This window comes from Mesoplodon mirus, assembly GCF_964341445.2.
Source record: "Mesoplodon mirus genome assembly, chromosome: 10".
Classification (NCBI taxonomy): Eukaryota; Metazoa; Chordata; class Mammalia; order Artiodactyla; family Ziphiidae; genus Mesoplodon; species Mesoplodon mirus.
The window spans coordinates 92086045-92100206 of NC_138986.1; the positions used below are offsets into that span (position 1 = coordinate 92086045).

Consider the following 14162-nt stretch of genomic DNA (forward strand, 5'->3'; position numbering starts at 1 on the left):
TTTTGGGCACAGAACACTAGAAAGAGCAACTTTAAAAACTGGCTTAAGTATTTAAAATTAAGCTCTTAAGTCAGTGTTATTTGTTAGTGTTGAACCATGATCAGAACCACGGCACTGTACAAACAATAATAACACCTCTTCCAGAATCTCCTACTTTGGATTTACCTCTTGAATTTACCCCAGGAAATATGTAGAGTGTTGTACTTCCTTTTTTTTTTTCAGAAATAACAAATTGATGAAAGAAAATTAGTATAGGTTACCATTTTGAATGCACCAATACCAATACTTTGAAGAACTGACAGTGTATTCTACAGATACATGTGCCATAGACTATGAAAAAGGAAACACTTTAGTAAAAAATCATATTACAAAGTGTATTATAAAAATAAATTACACAGCATGTGCCCATGGACCTGAAAGCTTTGCAAAAGGAAGAGAAATTTATTTTGACATGAAGATTGAATTGCTCTCATGCTACGTATTTTTATATTGTCAGCAACACCATGTTCAGTTTTTACATTTGTATCCTCAAAAAAATTCACTGGAAGTAGAAAATTATTTCCAGTCATGATCAGTAGCATAGAGGACCTTAGTGATGGTGGAGAGCTGGAGAAATACTATCCATTCAACAGGGATTCAGAAGAAGTACACACACCCAGTGTGTGCTCGGTTTACCATTTCATCTGGAGTTCATACGTAACTGGTGGATGATGATGCTTTCTACAAAGAGAAGAAAGATACGGCATTTTCAATTAAACTGAGACTCAAATCAGTAGTTTATGTGAGGGTCAATACCATATCATTTCACTAAAAGACCATAGGTGTTAAACAAGAAAACAAACAAAAATAGGTGCATGAGCCCAATAGCTTCTCCCGAAAATCTTTCCTATTCTTGGGTAAGTTCTTTATATTGACATAGGAGCCTTACCCCTAAATTCTTGAAGATTTTTAGAAACCATGTCTAATATTCTAACAATATTCGATTGATTTTACCCAAGCAAAGCACTGAACACAAAGACAGTCATTACTATATACAAGCCCCACAGTGGAAACCAGACTATTGCCTAGAATTTCTGTTCTGAACGATAGTCACATACTTTTATTTGTTTATGGGTGTAGATTTGAGTTTTAATAAGGAAATATTCATTATTCCCAAGAAGTCACTAAATACAGATGACTCATTTTTGTCTCTGACTGCTTCTTTTTGCATAATTCTGCATATGCTCTTAAATCTGAATTCATTTTTATAAAAGTAAATAAAAATAGATTCAGAAATAACAATTAGAACAGTACCAGCCACAATGAGTAATATTTATTTTTATTTGATTGATTTCATTTTTAACCTTTATGCCTTTGTGAACATTTATCATCTTTTTTTTTTCATTATGTCATTGAGGCCCTACTACATGCCCATCACTGTGCTGGGCATGGAACTACATTGGTGAGCAAAATGAAGCAGAGCCCTGCCTTTGCTGAGATAAAGAGCAGAGGAAAGAAATAACTAAGCCTCAAATGGTTTCTCTGTCTGAAGAATGTATTACCTCCCGGTCAACTGATGTCAATGTTTATGAATAGCGTCAGGAAATTTCCACTTATTATTTTCATGTTAGTCTCAAATTCTTACTATTTACATTTTTTAACATGGATAATTAATAAAATATCTAAGTAAACATTAATTAAAGCTCATTATGTCATAGACCTAGAGGTTTACTTCACACTGACCACTAGGTGGAGATATTTCCATTCCTTCCCTTGACCTTTCCGAATTGAATTTGGGATAAAACAGATAAAGTAAATACATAAATGTTTTATATACTTAATAATAACTAGCTATGAAGGTTTTGAAAAGCTTTTAAGACACAGATATGATTTTTTACTGTGCCAGAAACCCATAAAAATCATTATCTCGTTTTACCTTTGGAAAATTGTTCTAGCCTCAAATTTTTTCGGGGCCTAAAATTGTATCAAAACCTTCAGGTAAAAACTAAAAACACTAAATAAAATATTATGCAGGTAAAAATCAAGGTCTCACATTAAAATGTTATTTCTCACTCAACACTTTTTCTTTTTAAAAATTTCTATAGTAGGTTTCAAAGAGGGAAAAGACGTAGGTCTCAAACCTCCTTAATAGAATTAAAGTATCTTCCCCATTTTCCTCCCTTAAGAGATCATAGGAAACATACATTTAAAAGAGTGAAATCTAGAATTGTTCTTATTGTACATGTAATTCAGAATGCCTGTGCCTTTGTTTCCTCATTACAACATGAGGGTATCAGAAATCATCTCTCAAATCCCTGGCAGGGCTAATATTATTTTACTACAGTACCTTCTTCTCTCCCCTTGAGTGTGCAAACCTCTAAATTCCTAGAGTTGCCTTCTCCTAATCCTAGCATTTTATAGTTTCCGTAATAATAATGACTTTTTAAGATATATGCACCCCAATGTTCATTGCAGCACTATTTACAATAGCCAGGACATGGAAGCAACCTACGTGTCCACTGACAGATGAATGCATAAAGAAGATGTGGTATATATATACAATGGACTATTTGTTACTCAGCCATAAAAAGGAAAACGAAGTTGTGCCATTTGCAGCAACATGGATGGATCTAGAGACTGTCATACTGAGTGAAGTAAGTCAGACAGAGAAAGACAAATATCATATGATATTACCTATAGGTGGAATCTAAAAAACTGGTACAAACAAACTTATTTACAAAACAGAAATAGAGTCACAGACGTAGAAAACAATTTTATGATTACCAGGAGGGAAGGGGGGAGGGAGGGATAAACTGGGAGATTGGGAGTGACATATACACACAACTATATATAAAATAGATAACTAATAAGAACCTACTGTATAGCACAGGGACCTCTGCTCAATACTCTGTAATGACCTATATGAGAAAAGAATCTAAAAAAGAGTGGATATACGTATATGTATAACTGATTCTCTTTGCTGTACAGTAGAAAGTAACACAACATTGTAAGTCAACTATATTCCAATTTAGAAAAATAATAAGAATAGCTTTTTAGAATTAGTATTTGGTGAAAATACATATGGCAAGAGTACATAAATAGAAACAATGTCTTGGTTGGACCATTACATCTTATTATTATTTTTAAGGTAGCAAACTGGTAATCCATGCATGATATATATATATTAATGCTATTAATCAGATTATGTTACTAAAAAGACTATCTCACAAGTACTTGACAATGCCAAATAAGAGAGTTTATTTTATTTTATTCAACTTCAATAATAAAAGATGGGGTTTAGTATTTATGTACATAAAATTTACTTAAAGTAAAACAAGCCCAAGTTATTTTATTTTATAACATAGAGACATATTTCATCTTGTTTCTAAAGATGGTGAGATAAGATCTATATGATAGTGGCTCTATCATTTGAAATATATTAAGCATATTTGTTAAATCTATGTTTGCTTATTATCTATGTTTTCCCCAAATCTGTAAACTGACTCAGATAAGAATCACCCAGCCAATACACACACTTATGAGAAATAAAAAAGGTTGTTTTAAGGTATTAAATTTTGAGGTGACATTACACAGCAAAACTATCTGATGCATAAGGAGTTCATGGTTGCCAGCAAAAATAATAATAAAATAAAGATGCTTCGGGGATTAATGCCATTATTTGTGTGTTTTTTTTTAAAGACAGAATTCCCAAGTCTCTTCCTTTTTTTTTTTTTTATGATTTAGTACAATAAAATAATGTTATAGATTTTATTGAAGTTACAAAGTCAGTGAGCAAATCTTTTTCCATCTACTATTCTGTCTTCATTTCATCTTCAAAATAAGACCCAAATAAGTCATTTGGGACCTCTAAGGTGAACTAAGTACAATCAGATGTAATTCTGTAATGTAAATTTTACTCTTTTTACAGATACCACTTTTCTGACATTAGTAATCTGTAGAATATATGAGGAAGATTGAGACCAAAGCCACACTTAATTACCACCTCTATCAGCAAACTCAAAATAGCGAAACATTTAAATTGGGGGCCCTCTGTTGTGTAGATATTTAATAACAATTTCCATTTTTCTAACTGGAAGAAGAAAAAAACCCTCTAAATCTTAATCAGCATATGTACATGGGGACACTGAATTTTTACATATATTTTTATATTAACAGTTGACCAAAGCACTTTTTCCTCTATGTGTTTCTCTCAAGTGTTATCTTGAAGTTTTTTTTTCTTGAGAAGCTTCATGTAACACATTAAATACATTGTTTTCATAATATTATTGTGAAATGAATTCATTCTTTTATTACACTAGCTATTAGATAACTTCCATGGAAAGGAAGTTTAACGGATTATCAATTCCTAATTACACTTGATTTCTGACCTTACAAAGATGACTTATTTATCCTACTTGGGTGGTATCCCCAAAACTACTGGCCAGCCAGATGACTTGAGATCCAAAGTTGTATACATAAGACAGGATTTGAGGAGAAATGTGGGGGAGAATGTCTCTTGAGTGCTACAGTGGGGCAACCTGGTAACAAACTGGAATTCTGATTCCTCCCAGGAGAACCCTTTGGCTGTGGAGTAAGAAAGATGTATTCCCTGAAAAGCCAGTGCCTTCCTCCAGAGCAGTGTCTATGTTTATACCCTGCCAAGCCTCAAGGGAACTCTTGAGCTCTGAATTTTAAAAATCAACTCTAGTAAATGAGACCACACCACTTTGATAGCCTCCAAATTCATATACCAAAGACAAAGCAAAGCAGAAGTTCAGTTTATAGCAGGACTTTGCATCAGCAAAGGAGGGCTGCTTTATTCACAGGAAACTGTACACCAGTGTTACAGAAAACATTTCCTGTTGGATTCTGCATCAGTTTGGCCGGCATAGAGCCTGTTCCGTGTTCCATGGCTCCTACCCCCAGGAGCTCTGCCTGGAGTGCAAGGCACTGGCTTAGGGCTATGCCTTTCTTCCTCCACCAGCTACTAAACCCCAGCTTTGACCTTGCTGCCTGTAGGGGGGTTTATCCTCCTGCAAAAATGTCCGCATTCTCTACACCTTTTAGATGTAGGAGTGCCTAGATATTGTTTACTTTTAAGGTTCATTTTAAGAAACTGCTTCAGTATTCAGTCCTGTTACTATCACATTCAGACGTTAATCAGAGTTCTGATAAAACATCTGTTTTAAATAGGAAATCCAATAAACTTCCTCTGTTGATTTGGACTTGTATTCTTCTTTTGGATTCAGCTCGGCTAATTAAAAATACTTCCGCTAATCAGTTCTGTCATTTGCTTCAGGAAACTTTGGAATCAGATGATACAAACTCTCTTGAGGTTTCTCAACCACCTAAGAGTTTATTTGCTTCCTTACAGAACATTTTCCACTCCATCATCAGGCCAAATCTTCCCCTCGCCCGCCCCCCAGGTGGCAGGAGTTACCAATCATCGCAGTTATGATTGGTAGATTTTTTTTCAAGCAAGTTAATTGTTACCTCTCACACAGATTACTGTTCCTCAGATACAAGCAAATTGGAACTAGTTATCCCATAGATAACATTAATTATAAATAAAAACGAAATGGTGGAAAAATAGCTAAGTACCTGAGCCAAGCATGCTCAGGTTCTACTTTTTAGACACAGGTGTTAGATGCTAGATGCTGAGATCAGCTTAGGTTGATCTAAGTCTACGGTTGGTCACAGGATAGCATGGAATATAACATTATGTGTGAAAATTGAGAAGGGCACTGTGTTTTTTAGATAAGGATAATATTCATCAAATTACTGTTATGAGAACTTTGACACACAGGGTTTCTATGTAGAGAGCTCAATATCTCAAATCCTTTGGCAATATTATTTTGGCCCATTGAGCGGGTATTTTTAGTCTATGTATGAATATACACTTTGTTCACTTGAAATAGTTTACTCGTATGAAATCCTGAATAAGGTACTGGGAGAAACTGAAGCCCTGGCTTCATCATTAATAAGATAATGAGACACTCTAAGTGTTGGGGGTTTTCTTGTTTTGTTTTTGTTTTCATCTTTAATAATAAGGATAATTATCTTCTTGACCTCTAAAGTCTAGTTCATTTCTAAACAGCCCTTGGCTTTGCAATTCTGTCCATCACACATACATAATATTAGCACAAGTAGAGAGGCCCAAACTACTTTTACCAGATAAGCAATTAATTATTAGTTCTTAGGAAAAGCATTATGGCAGACTCTTTTAAGTTGCTTACTGAACAAGAGTGAAGCATCTCACCTTACCACTCTAAGGAGGAATGCCCGAATCATAAAAGATCATAGCTGAATGCTAAGCCACAAGCCAAGGTAAGGTGGTTTGCCAAAGGTAACACAGCCTTCCTCTGATCTCCTGGTCAGTCCTGTGTCAGGAATCTAGTCCGTTGTTCAGCGATCCACCTTCTCTCCATGTTCGCCTTAATGTCCATCCTCAAGCTAAACCCTGCTTATGGGTGGTGGCGTTGGATCCCTTCAAACAGAAGCCTCTCTGATCTATTTTAGAGGGTCCTTCATGAAACTGAAAAGCATGACACATCCCCTGGAGCTTTTTCTTTCCTGAAGTGCTTTCATGCTCCTCTGGGCCATTCGTAAATGATTCATTTATGTTTGTGCTTCACAGGAAGCCCCCAGGCCCCCTTAGTTCTCCACACGTGTGATAGCTGCAGAGGCGAGAACTCCCCAGTCCAGGACTCCTGGCTGTTTTGCATCCATTACCTGCCACGGAGCCTTTGGAGGGAAATAGCGGTAACTTACACCATCCACAAGGGCAGCACCCGGACCTCCCCTAATTCTGCTCCCTCTTTCCCTCTGTGTTCTCACATGTGTCATGATGTGTCAGCAACCTCCGTATCATTCTCACAGGTTTGTATTGCAGACTAAGGAGGAAGCAAGAACACCTCTTTCTTCTCCAACTCCCAGCCATCCTTTGACTGTTAGTTTTCTTTCTCTACAGTAAGTACCAAGTTTTTTTTACAGCATTTGCTGTAAAAATGTAAAAAAATGACAGGCTTTAAACCCTGGCTTAGATTCTGAAATAATGGCCTGTCTTGTTCGTGGAGGCAAAGTTCTTAAAAGAGATTTCGAACAGAGGACAAAACCACCAGAAGGAAACGTCGGAGGAAGGGCAACGCAGGGAGAAGAAACAAGTTGAGCAAGTCAAGGGGAGGTGATCTGGCCACTGTGCAGGGCATTCTGTGGGCCTGGGGGTGGGAGTCCAGGCGAGGGAAAGGGAGGGTGGGGAGGTAGGGAGCCAGATCACAGAGCCTTGAGTGCCACACCAGGGAGCTGGCTTTGCATGCTGTGGATAATGAGGAACCTTGGGAGGGCTTCAAATAGAGGAGTGAGATGATCAACTTGTACTTTGAAAAACAAAATGAAAAATGAATCAGGAAATGTTGAGGCTGGAGATTATGGGGCCAGTTGGGGGAGTATTAGAGTCATCCAGATGAGAAGCAGTTAGAACCTCCACTCAGGCAGTGATGGGGAAAAGGGAGATGTGGGTGCAGCCGCCTCAGGTGTCAGGGGTTTGACAGGGGTACGAGAGACTTGCTGAATGGGTCTCCTGGGTGGGCGAGTGGGAAGGAGGGGCCTGAAGTGGCTTCTGGCTTTCTTGAGTGACTGGGTAGCTCAGGTCGTTCCTGCTGAGGTGGAGAATTATAGGAGAAGGAAAAAACTTGGAAGAGGGATGGAGGGGTTGTTGAGAATGGCTTTGAGACGAACTAAGTTGGAGATGTACAGTGCCACGTGAGTGCATGGCTGGAGATAGAGGTTTGGTCGTCATCAGCATATGGGAGATAACTGAAGCCACAAGAGTGAATAAAGGAACCAGAATGAGCATGTAGTGTAGACAAATGGCTTTTGAAAAGATGAGGAGAACAGCAACCCTTAAGATGCATGCACAGGCAACATGGATGGACCTAGAGGTGATCATACTAAGTGAAGGAAGTCAGACAGAGAGAGACACACACCATATGATATCACTTATATGTGGAATCTAAAATATGATACAAATGAACCTATCTATGAAACAGAAACAGAATCAGGGACATAGAGAACAGACTTGTGGTTGCCAAGGGGGAGGGGGTTGGGGGAGGGATGGATTGGGAGGCTGGGATTAGCAGATGTAAACTTTTATATATAGAATGGATAAACAACAAGGTCCTACTGTATAGCGCAGGGAACTATATTCAATATCCTGTGATAAATCATAATGGAAAAGAATATGAAAAAAAGAATGTATATATATGTGTAACTGAATCACTTTGCTGTACAGCAGTAATTAACACAACATTGTAAATCAACTATACTTCAATAGAAAAAAATGCATGCATACAATAAGGAGCCAGCAAGGGAGACTGAGGCGGGGCAGTCAGAGGAGTTCAAGGAATCCAAAGGAGATTAGATGTCTCAGTCACAGAGGGAGAGGCGCATAACCTCACTCTCCTGTCACCCTTACAGAGATCCGGGGTTTATTCTCTGAAAAAGCTGACCTAACAAGTTCTGGACCTAGATACAAGAATGGGCTGAATGCAAGGGAGTGCCTAAACTGTGAGATTCTCCACTTCATCTCCCTGATCTGTTCCCAGAATGCAGGTAGCCTGCCTCAGGAAGGTTACTGGAGGATTTTTCTCTGTAGAAACTACTGGAAGATGTGCTTTGATAGGTAGGTAGATAGATAAGTGATAGATAGATAGATAGATAGATAGATAGACAGACAGACAAACAGGTAAGCAAAAGAAGTAGAAGAAATCCAGGAAACAGAGGATTCAATGTAGGCAACAGGACAGCAGCTGAGCAGCAGACGTAAAGGACAAGCGTTCCAGACTAAGTAGGGAAGCAGAGGGTTGAACTAGTAAGGCCTCCAGGGAAAAGTATGAAACTGATGTGCTTAAGTGTTTGGAAAAATTACTCATAGGTGTTTGGTAGATCTATTGGAGCATTTGGAAGAAATACAGATAGATACACAGAAAAGCAAGCAGATGAAAAATGAAAGCAATTATTCTTTTGAAGGGGGAACATGGTAAGAGGAAGGAAACATAATCATAGTACTACTTGGCTCAGCAGGGAACAATATTTAAATTTACACTGTAAACATATGAACATGAAACAGGCTGGCTGCTGGCTGCTGATTTATCAAAAAATGTGTGATGCAGTCATATTGTGAGGATGGGGAAAAGGGAAGGGAGGAGACATGTCAGAGGACTAAATTCTCAAACATCAAAACAATAATGGGAAGAAAAAGATATCCACAATTTATCAATTTAGAGTGAGAAATCATTTTCTCTAGGGAGTGGAGCTGAGTTTGGAAAGGGGGTGTGAGGTGAGGAACAGCAGTTTTCATGTCTTTTAGCACCGGCTTGTATGTTAACTGTATATGAGTTACTTTCACAAAAATAAAGAATAATTAAAGAATCCATGGGAACAGTGGAAGTGGAGGCAGAAAAGGCTGAGCATTGGGACAGTGGCTCCACCCGGGCAGGCAGGGAAGGGGTCAGGCAGTAGCTATAGAGGACTGCATGGCTGAAGGAAAAACTGTGCTGAAACGGAAGAGGCCAGAGCATATTTACATCCTATGTGGAGGTAACAGGTGAAAAGGAGAAGCTGAAAGAGCAGAGGGTGAGGAGATAACCAAGGATGAGACCGGGGTAGGAAGTAGGGGGGAAACACTGACCATCGGCTGGGTTAGGGAGGTTTGGGAATAATGCATTCCTGTTTACTGGGAAGCCCTCCCTGTGCTCATCCTGTTACATCTTCCTCTCTCTCTCTGCCCTCCTGCTGCCCGCATAAACGTGCCCTTCTCATCTAATATCCCTGGGGTTTTCCCAATCAGGAAAGTCTTGCTCTCTCCCCAGTACTCCACATCTATGAAAGGAATGAGAAATTCAAATCTTTGTGCATCTCCCATTCTTGGACAGGTTTTTGTTTCCCTGAAATTATACTCTTCCCACAGTGCACATCAAAGCTATGTCTTCACTTCTTTCTTAAAGACATTCAACTAAGAGATCTGGTAACACCCTACCCTTAACGAGTACACTAAAATCTCCAGACAGCCCAACTGTTCCCCGTTAACCTGTCCTCAATGAAAATATAATAAAGATGCCAGTAGAAACTGAATGACTCTGTTTAAGCAGGTGACCTAGACAGGAAAGTCATTTTCAAGAGATGATAAATACCTTTTGGGCCGTGTCCCATCTTGGAATGTTTCTGGTACCATGCATACTACATGGCCACCATCGTAGAATGTGGAAACAGCCAACACACAAAAATTATTCTCAGGAGGGTAAGACCAGGGCTGCCTCTGTAGCTGTGTGGATGGGGCCCTGCATGTCCCCAGAGGGAGCCGTCACACTGAAATCTATGGAAATGGCACCCCTCCCTCCCCAGGACGAGACCTGATAGCAGCTGTTCATAGCTGCCCTAGTGAGACCCCTGCTATTTCACTACACAGTACTGTTTCAGGACAGGGAAAAGGCTCTAACTTTTTCATCCCATTCACTCTTATAAAAGCACATGAAACTGCATCTTAAAAACATTATACTCACACATAGAAGCCGGAGTTGGAGTGCATTGAATCCTCCACCTCCAATCCTCGGTGGATTTCATTTCTAATATGCAGTTTAAAACAAAGCTAGCCAATAAATGTGGAGTTGGTTCTAAAATTACAAAGGAAAACTGCCACGGCAGTTGCACTTTATCATTTCTGAAAAGCGAATATGTGTCGTGCCGCCAAGTTTTCTTAGCGGTTGTCCTTTGCAGGTGGCTGTATTCCAAGATCCAGATGTATAAACATCCTGTCCACTCACGGTTAAGCTCTTACAGCCTCTCCCTGCAGATGGAATGAAGCTTCCGGGCAGAACCGATATAAGCGTGGTGTGAGCAGGTAAAAAAGCAAAACAGCACCAGTGACACTTGATTGGGATAAGGGTCACTGAAGAATGGCAGGTAGTATAAAACAGAACACAGTGTTTCGTTCTGACACCTTCGTTCGCTCAAATACAGCATGTACAGTAACACCAAATAGGCTAAATGCCAGGGAGGCATTTGATAAACAGCGGAGTGTCCTTGTTTCTGAAAGGGATAAAGTCCACTTCACAAAAGGGGGAAATTCCCTTTCAAAAAGACACGAGCCAGTATTCGAAATGGCAAGATATGTTGTTTAAACTTGTTCAAAACCGTATTTCATAAAGTCTTTTTTTCTCAGTCTCCCTCTCCTTCCGCCTTGAAATTCCATTATTAGGGCATGTGTCCCATAGTTGCTCGATATTTTAAAATACATTTGCTGAGAACTGAGCTGTAGGCAACGGTGATCTGATGAAGTAAATGAGAATATTGTGAGGGGTCCATCTCCGTCATCTACAATTTGAGCCCAAGTTCTACAAGGGACAGGAAAAACGGTGTGGAAAGAACTCAGAGGACAGTCTCTATACCATGAAGCACGGTGACTCCTGGGCTAAAAACCAATCAAATATCTTTAAAAGAAATCTACCTTTTACCTAATATCAGGAGCAGGGACTATTCAAATGATTCTGGAAACCTCCCAATTTAGAAGCAGAAAATAGCAACCTGTAACTTAATACTCATTGTGTGATTGTAAAGTTCACCCAATTGCCTCAAAGATTTCGACAAAGTTCTGCCTGCCCGTGACCTAAGATGCTAAGCTGGGGGTTATCAGCCTTGAGCTCATCTGTGGTTATTTGACTACCAAGCACCATGTCCATGTCAACATGGTTAATCTTCTCTCAGACACTGGCATTCTGCATTCACACACTCTTCATGCTTATGAAAACATGCTTAAAATTAACAATGATACAAACACAGGTAATAATAATACACTTCACCACACCACACACACACACGCGCGCACACACACACACACAATCATGATCTGGTTCTATACTTGCAAAGTCAAGTCCACACTTGACTGTGAAAATGTTTCAATTCAATTAAGCTATGCATGATGTCATTTTATTTCTTGGCAACAATGTCTCAAAATTTACTGTCGCTATTTTCTATCCATTACAACCTCTCTTGAGCTGTAAAGGGCCATTTGGCAGCTCTATTCAAACTGCTCCACAATTTAAATCAGTTGCACACTTGAATAGAGCATGAGTCTGACATTAACGGTTCTAAAATTCCAAAATCTTTACAATACACACTCACACAAATAAGTAAAGCTCTGTTTTTAGTATTCCATATTTCGTTTCCATTTTATTTCACATTCAAATTGTTTCCTGAAATCGTCTCAGAGGCTTTTGTTTTTGCAAAACCTTAGAGGTCCAGGCCCTGTGATAACTAGGAGATGGGTTTTGTTTGGGGGGTTTTGTTTGTTTGTTTGTCTCCAGCACATGAAGCAAATTTGGAATCTGATAGAGGCAAATGACAATTGTTAACCTATTTCCTATTTCATAAAAGAGTTTTGAAAAATCAATTATGGTGGAACAAAGCCTATTATATTTGATTTACAATTAGGAGCTGGCTTTGGAGAGGCTGTGATCCAGCCCCCATATCTTACTGATGTAACTAATGGGTCCACTTTCTAGAAGCAAAACTGGGTCTAGAAGTCAGGCCCTGCCTGGGGCCCAGCACCCTCCGCAAAGCACACAGCACACGGTAGTTTTGCTAGTTAGTTCTGTTCCCCAGCATCAAAACAAATCCACAAAATAGGAAAGACACATGGCTATTAGTTGATTATTTTATGAACAAGATATTGAAAACTTAAATTAGTACATGTAGAGAGTCGGCACGAACAGAGAGCAGCAGTAGCATCTGCACGACATACCCCCTCCGCCACTGCCCTCAGCCCTTCCCCCCTCCAGGAGAGGTAGCGCTGCCGGCTGCAGATTTCTTCAGCTCTATTTTCATAGACTGAGTCTCAGCTCGAGGCTCGAATTTGGTCAGATTTCCTGCTCCTGGGGCTGCCACTACTGCCTTTCCTGCTTTCATACCTTTTGACATAGGAATGCGGGTGGGTGTAGGCCGCTGGGATGACCCGTCTTGTCCCGACTGTAAGAGAGAAAATACAGAAACGCAAGGACAATGTTGGTGAGTTTCCCCCGGAAATGCCAACAGTCTGAGCCTAAGCAGGGCTCTTGCCCCAGAACTGCCCACAGACGACCCCTCTCCAGATCAGATTATCGGTAGCAAGTTGGAGTTGGTGTCTAGTCCACTGCAGTCGCCCCCCTTCCCTCTCCCGGAGCGCCTGTGCACTCTTCGTTCTCTTCTCAAGCCCCTGACCTGCCTCCTCTACCCTTACTGAAGACGACCTTCACTCCTACTTCACAGAGAAGCTGCAGGACCCCCTGCGGATACTCAGGCATCTTTACTCCTACTGTCCCCCAAATCACCCCACTTGCTTGACACGAAGCCGCTCTCCTTTCCCCTCCTAAGGAGGCCAGATCTTCTCTCTTCTGTATTGTCACTGCTGACCACACCCTCTTTTTTTTTTTTTTTTGCCATGCCGCATGGCATGCAGGATCTTAGTTCCTCGGCCAGGAATGAACCTGTGCCCCCTGCAGTGAAAGCTCGGAGTCCTAACCACTGGACTGCCGCAGAATTCCCCCACACCGCCCTTCTTGAAGTGCTCTGAAAACTCTCCTGCTGTGATTCTTACTTGGGTCTCACCCATCCCCCTCCTGTCTCTGACGGCTCCTTTGCACTCTGGCGCTGGCTCCAGGTTCCAGCTTGCCTGCCTTCTAAATGTGGGTGTCACCATGCTCCATCCTTGGCCCTGTTTTCATTTTTCACATTCACCCTGAGAATCGCCTCAGTTGTCACCCACATGTTGCTGAGTCCCAGGACCTCGAGTCTTCAGTGCTCTCCTTAAATGCACATCCGGATTTCCAACCGCACGCTAGACATTTTCAGTGTCCCTCAGGCATCTCAATTATAACAGGCCCCAAACGTTACTTAACTTCTCCCCCAAACAGTAGTCCCCCTGGGTTTCTCGTTTTATCCACCTCTACCGCCAAGCCAGAGACCTCAGAGCCGCCCTCTGTACTCAGTTTGTCATGAAATCTTCAGCTCCGTCTTCAGTATGTTTCTGTCCTCATTCTCGCTACCACAGTTCAAGCCTACACCATCTCCAGCCCTCAGCCTCTATTTCCTCCAATTTATCCTTTAAATGGTTTCACAGACATACCGAACACATAAATAATGTAGTTTTAAAA

The 14162-nt window shown here is 40.4% G+C and overlaps 1 protein-coding gene across 4 annotated transcripts in view; it reads right to left on the bottom strand.

The window, feature by feature from the left end:
• Positions 1-326: 326 nt before the first annotated feature.
• The window catches only part of FILIP1 (filamin A interacting protein 1), a 197601-nt gene continuing 183765 nt past the window's right edge, over positions 327-14162 (bottom strand). For 3 of the 4 annotated variants that reach the window (XM_082633349.1, XM_082633351.1, XM_082633352.1), the window contains one exon: positions 12781-12999. In XM_082633349.1, the coding sequence (XP_082489475.1) occupies positions 12793-12999 (207 nt within the window). In that variant the 3' untranslated portion in view covers positions 12781-12792. Of the gene's footprint in view, positions 721-12780; positions 13000-14162 lie in introns of those variants that run through there. The other variant, XM_082633350.1, reaches the window with a different exon arrangement.